The sequence below is a fragment of the Ascaphus truei genome, chromosome 7 (genome assembly GCF_040206685.1).
Source record: "Ascaphus truei isolate aAscTru1 chromosome 7, aAscTru1.hap1, whole genome shotgun sequence".
Lineage (NCBI taxonomy): Eukaryota > Metazoa > Chordata > Amphibia > Anura > Ascaphidae > Ascaphus > Ascaphus truei.
In genome coordinates this window covers 88,421,448-88,438,190 of record NC_134489.1, presented here as the reverse complement: position 1 = coordinate 88,438,190, position 16,743 = coordinate 88,421,448, and the positions used below count along the sequence as shown (strand labels likewise).

Sequence of the window (16,743 nt, the reverse complement as noted above, 5' to 3'; positions counted from 1 at the left end):
AGGTAAAAGTTGTGTGGGGGAGCGGGGGAGAACCAAGAACCAGATTTACAAACAAAATTATCCCATTGCTCGCAATTGATTTTATTTTTGATAACTCCAGTGCTATTTTTTGCTTCAGTTTTACAGCCAGGACACTGATCCATGCCCCAAGTTATGTACGTATTTCCTAATTTGTAGCACTGCTCCAACAGATCAGTTAATTTATGGTCTGCTTATGTGTGCGCAAACAAACTGACAACTGCATAATGCTGGGCCGAAAATAACCCTCATCTTACTTCCTGTCAAGAAAAATACTCTGGATTTCATTATTTACTAAAAAGAAGTACAGAGGACACCTTCCCATCCTAGTTTATTATCACAACTTCCAACTTAGACATTTGTGGAAGTAGTTTGGACAATGCAGGGGGTGGGGGGGGGGGGATTGGGAAGTAGAAATGCTCCCGGGTGTTTACAGGTGTGGGGGAAAAAAAAGGAATGAAATATGCAAATCCACATTTTCTTAGGAGAGAACAAACAGGAAAAAAAAATAGCAGTGCATTTCATTATTTTGACATGTACAACATTAAGTTAGCATGGTGTCATTGTCTCAGCTATCAAGGCAACCATTCTGTACATAAGTACAAACATACGCATGCACACACATACAGAGGAAATACAAAGATATTTACACATTCTGTGTCATGTTTTTAGTTGGTTTTAAAAATACTGGTCAGTTAATATTTGCGGCTTTGATTCAACTGCTAGGAGGAATGACCAGAGATAACTAGTAAGAATCAGATTTGTAAAATGTAAAATGTTGAAAGTTTAAAATTCCTCTCTTCTTTTGACTTTCTTTAGGGGATGAATAATACACCTGCCAAAAACAATAAGTTTTGAAAAGGAGCCTTCCAAAGAAGATAGTTGCAGAAGAATTATGGTTTTGCTTTCAGGGAGAATTCACAAACTTTTGTTGTTTTGTCTTTCTTGGTGATGTAACCATTGGAACACAATGTTTATAAATACACATTTTAGTTAGCAGCAGTCCAGGGATTCATAAATACAGTATGATCTATATGTAATGTCTCTTCAAATGTGCAACGGTGGTCATCTAGCTTTAAGTCTTGACATCATCCATTCAAGTCCTTGACACAAGCTGAAAATAGAAGAGAAGAAAAAGTAACCTTTTTATCATGCAACTATACAATGTTGTTGAAAGAAAACCTGTAAAGCCGCGTCTACAGTGCCGTCGATGGCGACGTCACCCGTCACCACAGGAGAAAGTTATATTTCGCAGGGCGGCGGCGGCACGGGTTTCCGGCCATTTGATTGGTTCAAGGGACGTCACATAAAAGGCGACAACCCTTGAAAAATAAAATTTTGCCGGCTACCAGTGTTCGCGATGTCGCCGTTGAGCTTACTATAAGCACACGCGGTGGCGCCAATGAATTTGTTTTCGGGCAACGTCGCGTCGCCGGCACTATAAGCGCGGCCTAAAGTAAGGGTGAGTCCCCAGTCTTCACTGTGGCACGCGCGCCTGGCAGGGCGGCGCGTGCACAGCGCTACACCGCGATCGGCGGTCTGAGGGAAGGTTTGCGACGGGAGGGGGCGTGGCTGTGAGTTTGCAGGGGTGTGGCCATGACGTACCGCAGCTGGTTCGCCCTCATTGGCCACGCCCCCGCCGGCGGTTCAGCCACGCCTCAGTCGCAAATACTAATCTCAAATTCCCCTGCCTGCCTGAAAACCTGTCGCGCACCGCTGGGGAAAGGTGCGCGACAAGGTAGGAACAGGGTCCAGCCTGACTGGGGGGGGACGGGGCTTGATTGCACAGCGCACGCTGTAGTAGTTACTGGGACCGCAGCCTTACACTGCAAGGCTACACGCTTGACAAGCTTTTAATAACATTCTAAACTAGCCTCTCTGTGAAAAGCATTTAATTAGCATTGGGAAATGATGGGAATTTACATAGTTACATAGTATTTGTATATAGTTCCTGCGTAATTAAAGCAAGTTTTACAGACACCACAGTTTTTATTAGAATATATTTGTAAAAATTCACATAAGTATGTTCAATTTATGTTTAGAAAGAAGGAAGTATTCTTACCCTTCTCCGGTTAGAGCACAACATGCTTGGATATGCCATGGATGGTCCTTTACTGACGTTAACTTCAAGTATTGTGAGATTTCAGCTACAGTCATACACTCCTTAACGTCTTGTTTGTTCGCAAAGACAAGCAATCCAGCTTTCTTCAAGTCCTTAAAATGGAACCAAAAGCAATTAAAAAAAAAAACAAAAAAAAACACTTTTTGATTTCAAAGACTGTTGATGTCAGACCTGCCTCAGCAGTTGGCACTTGGATTCAAATAAAGTATACACCTTCTAAAGGCAGCCACACACACTAAGGCCCCGCTCCCAGAGTCAGCGCGCCCGCACTGCATACAGGCGGTGCGCTGACATACACAGACCGCGATATGCAGTCTGTAGGGAGCGGGAGCCGGAGGTGGGCGGGAGTGGGAGGCTTGACAGGGAGGGGGGCTTGGCTTGAGCGGAGGGACCCGCTACTCTCCCCTCCCTCCCTCCACGGGCTCGGGCTGGAGTTAAGGTAAGTAATGAGCAACACACACACGCAGGCATTCATACACACACACAGGCACACACGCAGGCACTCATACACACACACACACACACACACACACACACAGACAGAGGCAGGCACGCACTCAGGCACACTCAGACACTCCTCCCCGCTCCCCGAAGCCTCTCCTCCTCCCGAAGCCTCCCCTCCCCATTGGCTCACAGCCACACCACGTGACGCGCCAACGCTAGGAAACACCATTCTCTTGTGTCTCCTAGCGGCTGACGCGCCACAGCGTGTAGTGCTCTGTGCCGCCAGGGGGGACCGGCTCGGTGGGGATTCCCCTGCTGGTGGGGAACTCGCGACATGGCCGCCTGCGCCAACGAGCGCAGCGAGACCAAGGCCTAAGCCATTCTTCTCCCATGTTATATTTAATTATGTACATACAAGTTTGTAATGTAGTGGCCTGAAGGGACTCTTACAAGTTAAAATATATCTAAAAATAATATTTGCTTAAGAGATAAGACTTATTTTAATGAGTCATTGGAAACTTGCAAAGATTGACTTCTATGACTTGCCACGTAACTTACCTCATGTGATAACATTTTATAGAGTTCTTCTCTTGTTACTGAAATCCTCTCTCTGTCTGTGCTATCCACAACAATGATCACAAACTAAATATTAAAAGAAATACACACAAATCAATGATAGTTGTGAATACAAGGACAAAAGAACATAGAACGCTTATAATATTCCTCCAAACAGATTTTTTTTTTTTTATCCAACATAAGGAATTTATTCTGATCTATTACAAGATATGATTATTGTTCTAAAAAAACAAATGGTAAAGTTCAAAAAACTCCCACCAGGATCCACTAAGAAACGTGTCCACTAACCCAGGGGTGCTTAAACATTTAAGTTTGCACCCCTTCCCCTCCCCCCCCCCACCTTACACCAGTTTCAGCTGCGATCTGTGGTCTGGGACGCGCATCCAGAAAATATGTCACAGAGAAGTGACGTCACTGTTCCGCCACATCAGACCCGGTGCTACCACAGTTGGCGTGAAGCTGTGTTTTGTGTTGGGAGTTAGTTTCAGCCCTGTGGTTGTTTAACATTGACGCATACTACTGGTTGTATCTACGAGAGAATCCAGAGTTAAAGACGGGGACACCTGGACAGCTGATCCACTATAGGAACCGGACAATCTGGGATTGCAGACGTGGAGTACCAGCCGGTGCGGATATCGAGGAGTCCGTGTCAGCAGAAGTGTGCGCCCTGTGGTAACATGTCCCCAACATGTATTGCCTGATATATTGAGTTTTGATGTACGTGCATATATTACCTTCCTTGCAACAAAGAATGAAGGGGGTTAATGGATTAACCAAGATTCATATGTGCACTCTGACCAATTGAGGGCTGGGAAATATTCAATCCTAGGGTGACCCCTAAATAGCCACTCACTGTGTTAAAAACTTGCTTAATTAAACATGTATACAATGGACAATTACTCCATTAAAATAAACAGGGAGAAATTACTACAGTGGAGGATATAGTACCAACTTTTGTCTGTGAGCTAGTCTATGTCCTCTGTGGTGAGCGGTAAAGGGAGGAAGTAACCATTTACATAGGTACATGTACCTTGGAGGTATGATCTATTCACATTGGCTATATTAGTCACTAGAAAAAACACACCCAAAATGACGGCTAGGACTCTAAACTTGTATTGGTGCTGTATTAGCAGTCTGATGTAGAGAGTCACTTAGTCTTGGTGTGTGTAAGACCTGTAGTACTATCTATATATATCATACCACTGCTATCATTACTGACACTCATCGCAGGTGTAACCAACTTGTTTCATACAAATGTATATGATAGTTCAAATGTTTGCAAGAACTCACTCCCATGGTTTGCAGAGTGTGGCTAAACATCCTATCACATACACTGATGTAAACAGGTTGGTTAATCCATTAACCCCTTCATTCCTTCAACTATCTCCTTCCCGTATGCACCCGATTGACATATACAATTTCTCTATTAGCGTCCAGAGAAGAGCAGGAGATTGCGACAGGGGGGGGGAGGAGACGATGACGACAGGGCAGGGGCGTGACCATGACATCACGCGGCTGGTTCACCCTCATTGGTTGAACTGTGACGTAGCCATCGCTTGGTCGCCGTGCCAAAAGACAAAAATCTTGTCTTTGGGAAAGGTGGTCGTACATGCGCGTGCAGGCAGTGACTGGGCCCGGCCCGATAGAGGGCCGTATATTGATCGTGCGTAGCGGGTACGAGGCCTAAGACTTGGTGCCCCAGTCACTGCCAAGCTGCTTGCCTCTCTAATCAACTCTATTCTGTCTGCAGGCCATATCCCCCAAGACCTGGAAAACTACTAGAGTTGTCCCAATCTTCAAAAGTTGGGACAAAAACACTGTCTCAAACTACAGGCCAATCTCTCTTCTCCGAATACTATCCAAAGTCGTAGGAAAATGTTTTCACTCCTAATTAAGCGATCACTATACCAAGACAAATTTCCCTAGCAATTCTAATCTGGCTTCGCCCCAAACACTCCACGGCAACTACCCTCCTAAAAGTTTACAATTAAATCCAGTGTGGAATGGAACAGGGACAACTTACATGGTTCAATATTCCTAGATTTTGCAAAGGCTTTTGATACTGTTGATCATGGTATCTTGCTAAACAAACTCCAGTGCTTTGGAATAGGGAAAGATGCTTTAAACTGGTTTAATTCCTACCCATCAGGTAGATCCCAACAAGCGTCCATCTCGGAAACTAACTCCAACCCCTTGGATATCACCTACGGTGTCCCACAAGGCTCTGTACTGGGGCACTACTTTAGTGTTCATCAATGATCATCCTACAGTTTATAAGGGAGCTTCAGTACACATGTATGCGGATGAAACAATCTTATATGCACACAGCCTTAGCCTCTCTGACCTTGGACACGTACTTCAAATCTTACTTTGAGACTTGAAAATTGGATTTCCCAAAATAAACTGTTTTTAAATACTGACAAGACTAACAATTAGCTATTTGATTTCCCATATACTGGAGACGCACGCCCCCAGTGCGGCTCAGGCAGTCACTGCTTTTTTCTATGGGACGTATACATTGAACTGTGGCTGTTCATTTTTCATTATACATATATATGCTATGAAGAGGATTGAAACGGAGAGGGATGCATGAAGGTATTGAGGGTCACCACTGCCATCTGGGTAAACGCGGCTCAGTTTCTCCCCATCAGCTACACTGGGGACTGGCTGCTTCTGTGTTCTCACACAGCAGTCTCCGATCGCAGGGGACACGCTTGGATTATTTCCTATTCACACGTGCTCCTGAGCAGATGAACACTGTTCCCACATCTGCGCCCAATTTACTCTGTACAGTATATTACACATTTAGTCCCTCTTGTTGGTGCATCAATATACTTTACAATTATTGTGAGCATCTTGAAAGATTTGTTTTCTCCCTGAATCTCGTTCCCACTTGAAAGCACTGGTTTTGAACTTTGGTTCTATATTTTCCAATCTGAAATTTTAGGCGCCTAGGATTTTTCCAACCCTGCATAAAATATATATCATTTATCAGAGTGCATATTTATTCTCAGAAATGTTTACCTCTGTGTTTGTATAATAGGTATTCCACGAAGAACGGAGAGATTCTTGTCCTCCAATATCCCACATTAAAAATCGGGTATTATTAACCACTATCTCTTCCACATTGCTTCCTATTGTAGGAGACGTATGCACAACTTCGTTCATTGAACTAGAACAGAAATAAACAAATTAACAAGCGGACATTCCTTTTCTAGAAATCATTTATAGTCTCAAATTGAGTCGTTGAACCTGAAAAACAGCTTTGCAAGACTGCCATATTGCATATTTTATACTTGCGAAATAAATATGCAATTGGAGAAGCAACAGCCATGCATGCCACAGTTTACAAGAGAGACTTTAGGATACTGGAAGTTTTTACACAATGGAAGTATTGTACTTGGACAATGTTTGAATAGAAAAGTGTTGACGTTTCTTGGTGCACACTTGCGTCAAATGTAAGAAACAGAAGATATAGGAGCAGTGCCTAGTCTGGTTAGTAAATGCAAATGTGGCAATTGGGAGGAGTAATCAGTAGCAAGTATAGGCTTTGGAAAAGCTTTATTTATAGCAGGTATTTTTTCAGAGTATGCAGTACTTCTAGGCAAAGAGATATGTTTATTGTAATTCATTGTCTCAAGCAGGTACTTTTATTTCTTGCCATACATTTGAAGTGTACATTAAGAATATAGGTTGACAATCAAATGTATTTAATTTTTTCACTGTGTAACTTTACAACGATGTAGCTTTCAAAATAGCTTCAAAGAAAAGCGATTGTGACTTATTAATATACTTACAACTGATAAAGTATTGTTGTTTTTCCTGCATTATCCAGTCCAACAATAATTACTTTGTGTTCTGAAATAGAGAAGTATTGTAGATCATTTAACAAGATTAAAAATATAAAACAATAAAAAGGTATGAATATGTAAGTGTGCATGCAACGGATTTGCAAGCAAATAAAATCAACGCTAACATATTTAATATTTTCAACCTATTTTTATATTTGCCAAGTTATACTTCACACAAATTACTTGATGAATATAAATACAATTTAGTATGTTAAGGATTTGGGGACATTAAATAAGTATTTAAGAACTGTTAATCAAATGTACGATATAGCTAAAAATCAGCAACATTGAAGTTTTAACTATGGTACTTTTGCACCAATTTATTTCATCTCTAGTTAGAATGCCTTCAAATAAATCAAAGATCTAACATACTGTACAGGCGTGCTTGCCTCTTCTAAACAGATCGCATTTCCATTAGTAATTTCAGACAATAGATTGTATTACAGCCTAAAGAAAGCAGACAAACTAAACTGCATTAACACAAACAGCAATACTGAATCATTAATAGCATCATGATCTGTGTGTGTTCTATTTCTTGTCAACACTCACAAGTCCACAAATGCAGATATCCAGGGGGAAAGCAAAAAAAATGGACAGCAGACAGTTAAGCAAATTATAATCTATTAAAACAATAAGGGAGAAATTCTTTATCTACCGAAACAGTTTTTCGGCCCAAAATCCCTAGACTTCAATTGGAATTTTCGTCCGTAAAACAGTGATAACGGTCACTTTGCCAGATATACAAGGCCTTAAACATGATAAAGTGTCGTCAGCCACGGCTGGATTTTAATGGGAGAATTAAAACTGGAAAATTTAGGCAAGTTCATATCCATGTGTAGAAACCAGAACAGGTGGCAACGCTTTAGAATCCCCAAAACTGTTAAGGCCTTGGTTGACCTTATGTCAAAGTAAATTCCCATCTTAACCCCTTAGGATGTTTGTAAACATGCTGAGGGTGGCACTTGAATGGCTCTTAGGGCGTTTACCACCTTTTCCGGCTTCCCCCTCCCTGCTGCTGAGGGGAGTGGGCACTCTGATTCTGCTCCCACTGCCTACACATCAGGACTCCCTGAGAAATCAGAGTTTGGTGGTTAGTAGAGGGGACGACTTCCCCAACATAACTGTCCCCACACCACTTCCTACCTGCTCCTGTCATCTGTGGGATCCGGTTGGGATACAAATGTTTGTATATCACCTGACCTAATATGCACTTGGGACCAAAAAAAATAATGGTGTATGGATTACTAGTATACACCACAAAAAGGACAAATCATTGTGTAAAGATTTTATTGAAAAGATCCTATAACTCCATGGCCAGTTACAGTGCAGATTTTGAAGGAAGGGATTTGTTTATCTTGCTACCGACGCTCACATTTTGTTGTAGTGTTCATATTAATTTATTTATCCACCTAAAAAGGAGGGAAGGGTATATAATATATGGCAAACAAGACAAATGTGTGGGAACTTAAACAATTCCTTATTTTTAACATGCATTCTTAAAAAAAAAAAAAAAAATTATATATATATATTTATATTAACAGCCTTATTTACCAAGCGGAGGTGTGGCATCTTACAGCCCTTTAACAACGCTTAGTAAAAACAGCCCAGATAGTTAAACCTCTCCATGGGAAGTCATAACTGGATAGACTGGAGCCAAGTTAACATGTCAAAGCTGAAAGTATTGGATGACTAGAAGAGTACTGGTTTCTTAGTATAATCTCAAAAGGCAGCAGGCTCCCATTAACCACCAATGTACCTTTAACAAAATGGGTTGAATATGGGAAGGAAGGATTTCGTTTGGGAAGTACGAATGGATGTCAAGATTTAAAGAGGGCTAGTGTTAACAGCCTCGTCTTGCTATAGTTGCCAACCCTCCAAAACATTAGCTACTTTAGTGCTCGGACAGCCTGAAACACCACCTGGTATATTGTACGTGTGTGGAATATACATAAACCATCACTGAACCACACCTAGGACCTTACTGTATGCCTCCAGTGCCACTCTCCCTCCACCCTGTAATCAAGCATGCAATGCATTGCACACAGCTGGTAGCACATGGGTGAAGAGGGATAGTGTGAGAGCAGAGCTATGCATGTATTGCAGGATGCTGTGACATTAGAGGGGAGTAGGGGGGGGGGGTATTTAGACCTATGTATTGCAGAATCATCTGGTAATATTATGAAGGGTGGGTGTGCGGTTTGAGGGTCTTCTGGCAGTGATACAAGGCTATGTGTTTCCGGCCTTACTGGTACTGTGACAAGGGATAGATCTAGCACTAGGCTACGTATATCTGACTCGATTTGCAGTATAAGACACACTTGCCACCTGACTCCAGGTCACAAGTGTTACAGGGATCTATAACACCTCTTTGTACTTTATTACAGTCTCACGGTACAAGGGGTGCATATTAGGGTTGGGGGGGTCCTGGAATATCACCCAGGTGTCCGGGGGTGGGTGCAGGGTCCTTGAATGTCACCCGGGGGTGGGTGCAGGGTCCCGGAATATCACCCAGGTGCCCGGGGGTGGGTGCAGGGTCTTGAAATGTCACCCAGGTGTGGGTGCAGAGTCCCGGGCCTCTTACCCTGGTGGTTAAAAAGCCTCCATATCTTGGCGAATAAGATTCCCATCCTCAGGAGGCGCTGCGCTGGCGGGGGGAGGAGGGGTAGCTGGGCTCAGACTTGTCCGTCTCAGGCAGGGGGCTCGGGTCGCGCCTCCCCGGGCATCTCTCGGTCACCTGCCTCGGTTACGCCATTCCCCAGGTAAGGGGAGACCCGGAACCGGAAACGTCCCCCCTCTCTCCCGACGTTTTTCCCCCCTGACTGTGACAGGAGTCGGCGCGCGGCTGATGACGTCAAAACGATACAGCGCGACCTCCCTACTCAGAGCCGCTCCCTTTCCGGGTCAGGCCGGGGGCGGGGGAGGGGGGAGTGATGTCACGCGCACGGGGAGGGGCGTAGTCTCGTGACGTACCAGCCACTGGGAGCAGGAGGGGATCACATGACCTTATAACATACAGTATAAGGGACAAGTCACAGAGATGTCACCCTGCAAGAGTCTCAAATCAGCCAGCCTTCCTGCACTAAGGAATGATGGATTAAAAATGTTTTTAGTGAAAATCTTATTGTATTATTTTTTTTATTTCTGATATAGTCCCCAGTTGCAAAGTGGCTTCTCCAAAAATACACACACACAGCTCCATGCTGTTTCCTCATCTCCTTGGCACCACCCCCAGGCTCCTGACACCTCCTCCTGATTGGCTGCTGCCGGGTAATGCAACCAAATAGAATGGAGGAAGCTGCCCAGCTCCCTAGTAACAGCCCTGCTCTCTCCCCGCTCAAGGATATCCTGCGTTCCCCAAAGCCGGTCAGGTCACTATGTCCAGAGAGGTAGTACCGGTATACACACACGCCAAGTAGTACCTGCAATTTTTTACTTTACAGAGGGTCGCAATACAGGACAGTCCGGTTCAATACTGGACACCTGGCAACCCTAGCCTCCCTGCTCGATGCAGAGCTTACAAAGTCATTTTACAGCTGACACTAGGATATGAATTGGATTTGCCCATTTCAAACAGCGTGACATTACCAGGGCTGGCTGGGAGTTTTGCGGGGGCATCTTACCTGCTCCGGAGCCGGCATCTGCTCCTGCTGTAACACGTCGCCTTAACAGCGCGACGTCATGTGATGTGCGGGGGCCTCTTGTCCTCCCTCGCGTCGTGATGTTGCGTTGTCATGGCGATGCAGCTCATGTATAGTTGCCATGTGAGGGCGCTTACAGAGGCTCTGCGCTCTCCCCTGGCTCCCGGCAATCACAGTTTAAATGTTGTGGTTTATTTAACCACCACAACATTAAGCTGTGATTACTGAAGTTGGGCCAGGAAAGAGCGCAGGGCCAGGTGCAATCGCACAGATGGTACCGCCGGCCTTGATTTACCACTAAATTACTTCGTGTGCTCCCGTCAATGTCTGCAAGGCGACTGATATTAAAAATGTGAGACTGACAACGAATCAGACTTGGGGAAAGTTGGCATGGCTTATGTCAGGGGTGCTGAACCTACAACCCATGCCACATTTACCTGGTTATACAACAATTAAACTGATTGCCAGGGGGAGAGCGCCAGGCCTCTGTAACTCTCTTACCTTTGTCTCCCGGCATCTCGTCTCCTCCTGGCATCTCCCCATCATCATGGCTCTGCAACGTCAAATGGTGTGTTGCCGTGACAATGGGATGCCACGGCGCCATGCGTCATCACGTTGCCATGGCAACGGGCCAATATGTGGTGTCGTGTTGCTATGACAACGTGATGTTGCATGTCACTGTGACGGCACTATGATGTCGCGCGGCATCCCGTTGTCATGGCAACGTGACGTCATTTGACGAAGCAGACCGATAATAACAGGACCATGCAGGGGGAGATGCCGGGAGGAGATCCCGCCGGAGCGGGTAAGAGCCGAGGCCCTGCACTGAGCCATGCAAACTTCCCAGCCGGCCCTGCTGCAGGGTCCGAAATGAGCTTTCTCAGTACACTCAGGCATTGACCCCAATACTAAATAGGTCTGTACAGTAGTCAGTGGTGCTTGTAAAAGACAATAGTTAGTAGTGGGATCAATATCTGAGTAGCTCCTTTCCTCCTCCCACCATCTCATTAAAGCTTTGCTCACAGCCCACAGTAAGGTGTTAAGCCTCATCAGGTGTTAAATATTGCAGTCAAGTACTACACAAATAGCCGTCTACTGAACTTAAAAAAAATATTTGAAAAACAATATTGTTCCTAAGGATTTGTAGTAGTGATGCTCAAATTTTTTTTGTCCCTTGATCTCAAAATCTAATATCTGGAACTGGACTTGTTTAATAATGACTATATATATTTATTATTTATTTATAAAATATTTTACCAGGAAGTAATACATTGAGAGTTACCTCTCGTTTTCAAGTATGTCCTGGGCACAGAGTAAAACAAATAATACATGGTTACAAATACAATTACATAATGAGCAGGGTATACATTATATACAAGACATTGCATGCACAGTTAAAGAAAATATATATTATGAGCGTATGAAACAGTTACAGACCAGATTAAAGTGTGAGACAGCCTTATATATATATAAATATAATCAAATGTAGCCATGCTGTAAAATGGTCTGCAGTTTTCTCTCCTGCTGGCAGTAAAGCCTGGTAAGTTACAGGGTTGCCAGCAGTAATCATGGAGGTTTGCCCTCACACCCTGGTGAGGTGCCCTATGTATGGATGGGAGTGGCTACATACTCTGAGTCCACAGTTAGTGACATCAGAGTTGTGCCTGCCCCCTGGGGGATATAAGGTACAGCACTGTTCAAAGTTAGTTGTTGGAGTAAGGAACAAGTCTGGGTTGAGACTTGGGAGTGAGTGGCCCACTAGTGCTTTAACTAGTGGCCTCATTCTATGTTAATTAGCGTCAAGCTGTCAAGACCGTACTGTGTCCAGGGACCTGGCACAGGGGTGATCTCCCCGAGGGGAGAGGGGATCCCACTCCATTGGGAGGGTGTACCTTTGAAAGGATAGCACAGCAAGATGTGTGGCTAAGCTAATCACTGTAAGGGGCAGTTGGCCCACACCGCAAGCCACAATAAAGACAACCTTGATCAAAGACATTCTCTTGTGTGAGTTTGGAGTTACTCTCAGAGGATGGCACCACAGAGGAGTTCCTCATCAGAACCATCTCCTTGCGGACGCAGAGATCCTGATGAGGTGGAGGCGCTGCACTGGATATAGGTAGGACTCATGCACACTACCTCAGCTGCCTGTCTGGGTTGGCAATCCCCACACAACATCATGCGGGAGACCCAGGAGTCCTGTTGCCAACAGGTGCACCACCCAACACGACCATGTAATGGGGACTGGTTAGACCACAGGGGCCAATGTGAGATTGGGTGGGTCAGACAGGTCCAGAAAATCCGTTACACAAGAAACAAAGAAATGAAGTAGCGCCTGCTATGGTACCATGCTAATAAATACCAATTAGAAATGTATTGCTAGTAAATGATCAGTAGCATATAACTGTGAACAAACACTAGATATTAAGGGTAGTGGTGACTATGGACAAAATAAAACAAACTAAATTGTCTATCTGTTGGTCAAGTGCTAAATACAATAATACAATTCACTCAATTTACAACTATTAAACCAATGTGAAATGATCAAAATAAGACATTTGCTTAAAAAATAACAAAAATGTTAAATATATATTAAAAAAAGTGAAAAATGTAAAATAAAATATTAGCCAGTCCCAATGCACAGTCCTCTGTAGTCTGTGCAGCCTGGATACAGGGATCACCAATCCCTCATGGATATCTGTAGACAAAACAAGAAAAAAACAGGCGCATTCCTAGTGGATTAAAATTTCAACAATTTTATGGGACTGAACTCAAGTAAAATACACACTCACAAACACAGCTCGGACTTGAGCATTTATGAGAATGTTCTCAATCGCCTGCACTGCAGTTGGATCCACGAGGCTACTGATGTGATCTGATGCCTCCCTCCGCGACCGGATATGGAACCTGTGCGCCGTGTTACCTTCAAATCGGCTCCCCCGGCTACAGGTACTCCTCTATTAACTCCGGCTCCTACTTGATTTGTAAGTGTAACAGTGTTTCCCCCACCCGGTGGGAGATTTGGCCATTACTGATAGTGTGGTGCATGATACCTGCTGGTAACAGGAGGGCTGAGCTGTCCGCCGATGATAGTGGGGACATAGGATCAAGTTTCTGGGGTACATTACCCACATGGTTCTCTAGCAGTGCAGCGCCTCCATCTGCCATAGGCTCCAAGATGAATGGAGGCGATCTCCTACGGTAGAAATACTCCCTCTCCTCCCAGTAAGATCACACCCAGGCAGGAGGTATATTCAAACAGGAATGGTCTTTATTGATACCACCACAATACAGCAGTGGTCTGCTCAATCACAGCTTCTTAGGATCAGCTATCCACTGATGATTTTCCCTGGATAACCACTACAGGTCAGGGCCCCTGCAGCTGTCCTAGCTCTTCCCGACTACCCTATATGGAGTCAGGGTATAGGTCCACACTCACTCTCCCCCATGGGGAAGAGGAACAGGGAAGGCCCCAATCTCAGGCTCCCTGTGTGGGGAGAGGCACTCCCTAAATTTGGGGCGGCACCGCCCTTAAGTACAGCTAGGAAGAGAGCATCAGGCCTGTCCCATGATTGGATATGCTCAGGCCTGATGTCACCGCCTCCCACTGTCACTCAAGTGCAACTCCAAGGAGGGGGAAAACCCCATGTTGACTACTGGCAGCCTGATTCTACCAGGACTTACTGCCAGGAATAGGGCAGGTTAGAAGCCACAGATGGCATGGCTACATACGGAAATTGTGAAATCTGCTGACTTGTAGAAATAATAAGAATAATAAGTGCATTTGTTTATAGAACGTTTTGAGTACAAAATGGAGCCCATCAAGGTTATTGACTTTGTGCCCAGACTTTTTCAAGGATGAGAATATGTTATTGTTTAATTGTATTAATGCTTTATACTAAAAAATTGTCTGTAGATGAAGAAATTACTACATGAATCTGTTTTTAGAGTAGATTGTCAGAACGAAAAAACCAACGATACCATCGAGCAATCAAGAATGCTTTACAGTTGTCCGTCCATAGTATGTTTTAGTTTGGCCTGTACCTGTAGATTAAGCTTTATTGTTATTTGCCTTACAATAAATAAATGCACTGCTAAGAGATCTGTTTTCCAATATTCCATGTAATATTGGATAAGACGAAATGCACGATTACAAGTTAAGGAACAATTCTTTTCAGGGGTTGAGCTGGACGAAGACTGCAGCATCACACAGATCGATAGCAAACACAAACTAAATGTAAAAGTCCATACAGAAAACCAACATTAGGGTTTATTTACCACGACGAAGGTCCCCGCGAGGCCTGAAATGTTGGTTGTCTGTATCGACTTTTAAATACACCTTTCCCTTGCTATCGATCCAATGTGATGCATTCTTCATCCAGCTCGACCCCGCGATGCAAGTCACGGTTAGTGCACTTGGTTATGTTTTCATTATTTGCATGCTAGCAAATGCCACAACATGCCAATTATTTACATTACAGATATTTCTGTTGTGTACCAAAATAAATTCAAGTTACAGTTAAATAAATAATGAATATGGGCTTTAAGTGCAGTCTATCAGCTTTAATTTGAGGGGGGGATTGGGGGGGATGGTGGGGGGGGGGCTTGGGGGGGCTTGAGGACTGGCATTGAGCACCCCTGTACTAATGCATCAATCTCTGCTGCAACCTTTTGCCTCAAGTGGCAATTACAGCAGCTGTACAAACCAAAAGGAACGTAATGAAAGCAAAACTCAGAAAACACCCATTACAAGACTTTTCATTTATTATAGAAAAAAATGTGAATGCAGTTCATTTTTACACTTCTAAATTCCATAAAACAAATCCAGAGAAATTAGGATACTGTAAGCATGCAGTCTGCATTTTCTTTGTTAAATGTTCCTTTTCACAAAAATAACACCACTTTATTTCTTTGTAAGCCACTAAAGCAGAGGGAGAGCAGAACATGCAACACTGTACGTTTTGCATAGTATTTGTTTACCCAGCATGCCGTGTTGAATGCTACACATATCCATAGAAGTAAAGTAGAAAGGGGAAATCAGCATAAAACATATACAAATTTAGACTGTTTTGGTTTAGTAAAGGCAACATTAATTTTACAGTCCAGCTTCAAATGTTCTGCTTTGGGTATATCTGTTTCACAACATTATATAAGCATAAATACCGTATTGTCTGAGATACAGTTTTTTTGTGACATTACAATTTACCTTCTCATTTTGCAATGACTATTTTTAATATTAAAAGAACATCTTAAAAAGTTTACAGATGTATAATCGTGTCTTTTTTTTCAAGTACTCTTCAATTTGATCAACTTTTGAAAATACACATTTCTAATTTATTTCAAAACACAAACTACTTTTGTGCTCTCATTAATAACACACCCGCATACACATTGTTTCATAGGTCATGGGGGGGAAAAGAGAAAGTAAGCACATTACTTTGTAAATGAGAAATGCTCTTTCTGTTGTTATGAAATAAAAAAAGAAAATACAAATTTTCATGGAAAATCAGTACAATTCGACAAATTGTAATCACTGCAAACTATCATTACAATGAATGTTTGATGAAAATAAATCAGAAACACATCTATACCTGGAGTTAACAATCTACATTATTTCCTTTGTTAAAAACACAGCTGCCAAACCTGACCATCAATTTTGTTGTAAACTCATCAACTTGTGCTAATACAAATGTGCTTAGTTGGCCCCTATCAATACTCTGGGAGTATTTAGATTTATACCAAATAAATTCCAAACTATGTTTCAAAAACATTTGGTATTTTAAATAGCAAATAGAAATATCACGTGTGGGTGCATGTGCATGTCTCACACAGGTCTGCAATCCTGTCTTTCTCCATTACCATTAAGCATACTGTACAGTGCTTCCACTGCAGCCAGGAATTCTGGGTAATGACATGCAAATGAGAACTCACAGTGTCATTACTTCTTATCCATTTTAACATGGATTTCTTTAAGTTTATACCTGCCGTATTACACAGTCTTGCAGCACAGCCTGGGTAAAAGTAGTGCAGAGCCAGTAACCCTGCTCACAGACAGCTGTTTCCACCTTTTGGGTCTCATCAGTGCAAGGTTGGTTGC

The 16,743-nt window shown here is 43.3% G+C and overlaps 1 protein-coding gene across 2 annotated transcripts; it reads right to left on the bottom strand.

Annotated features, from left to right (window-relative positions):
* Positions 1-332: 332 nt before the first annotated feature.
* Positions 333-9,892, bottom strand: ARL5A (ARF like GTPase 5A). 2 transcript variants are annotated; one of them, XM_075609401.1, is made up of 7 exons: positions 9,593-9,888; positions 8,155-8,221; positions 6,958-7,018; positions 6,185-6,332; positions 3,143-3,226; positions 2,081-2,232; positions 333-1,132 (listed from the first exon to the last, which is right to left on the bottom strand). In XM_075609401.1, the coding sequence occupies exons 2-7, from the start codon at positions 8,165-8,167 to the stop codon at positions 1,084-1,086; spliced, it is 507 nt and encodes a 168-aa protein (XP_075465516.1). In that variant the 5' UTR covers positions 8,168-8,221; positions 9,593-9,888; the 3' UTR covers positions 333-1,083. The 2 variants fall into 2 exon arrangements, with proteins under 2 accessions (XP_075465516.1, XP_075465515.1); XM_075609400.1 differs by lacking the exon at positions 8,155-8,221 and having other exon boundaries at positions 9,593-9,892.
* Between the last annotated feature and the right edge of the window lie 6,851 nt (positions 9,893-16,743).

Bases quoted from the DNA above. Each gene is read 5' to 3' on its own strand.
- ARL5A (XM_075609400.1), bottom strand. From the start codon at position 9,638: ATGGGAATCTTATTCGCCAAGATATGGAGGCTTTTTAACCACCAGG. The intron at 6,333-6,957 runs GTAAGTATATTA...TTTCTGTTCTAG, and splicing joins ACAACAATACTTTATCAGTT to TTCAATGAACGAAGTTGTGC. The intron at 3,227-6,184 runs GTAAACATTTCT...TTTAATATTTAG, and splicing joins CCTATTATACAAACACAGAG to TTTGTGATCATTGTTGTGGA.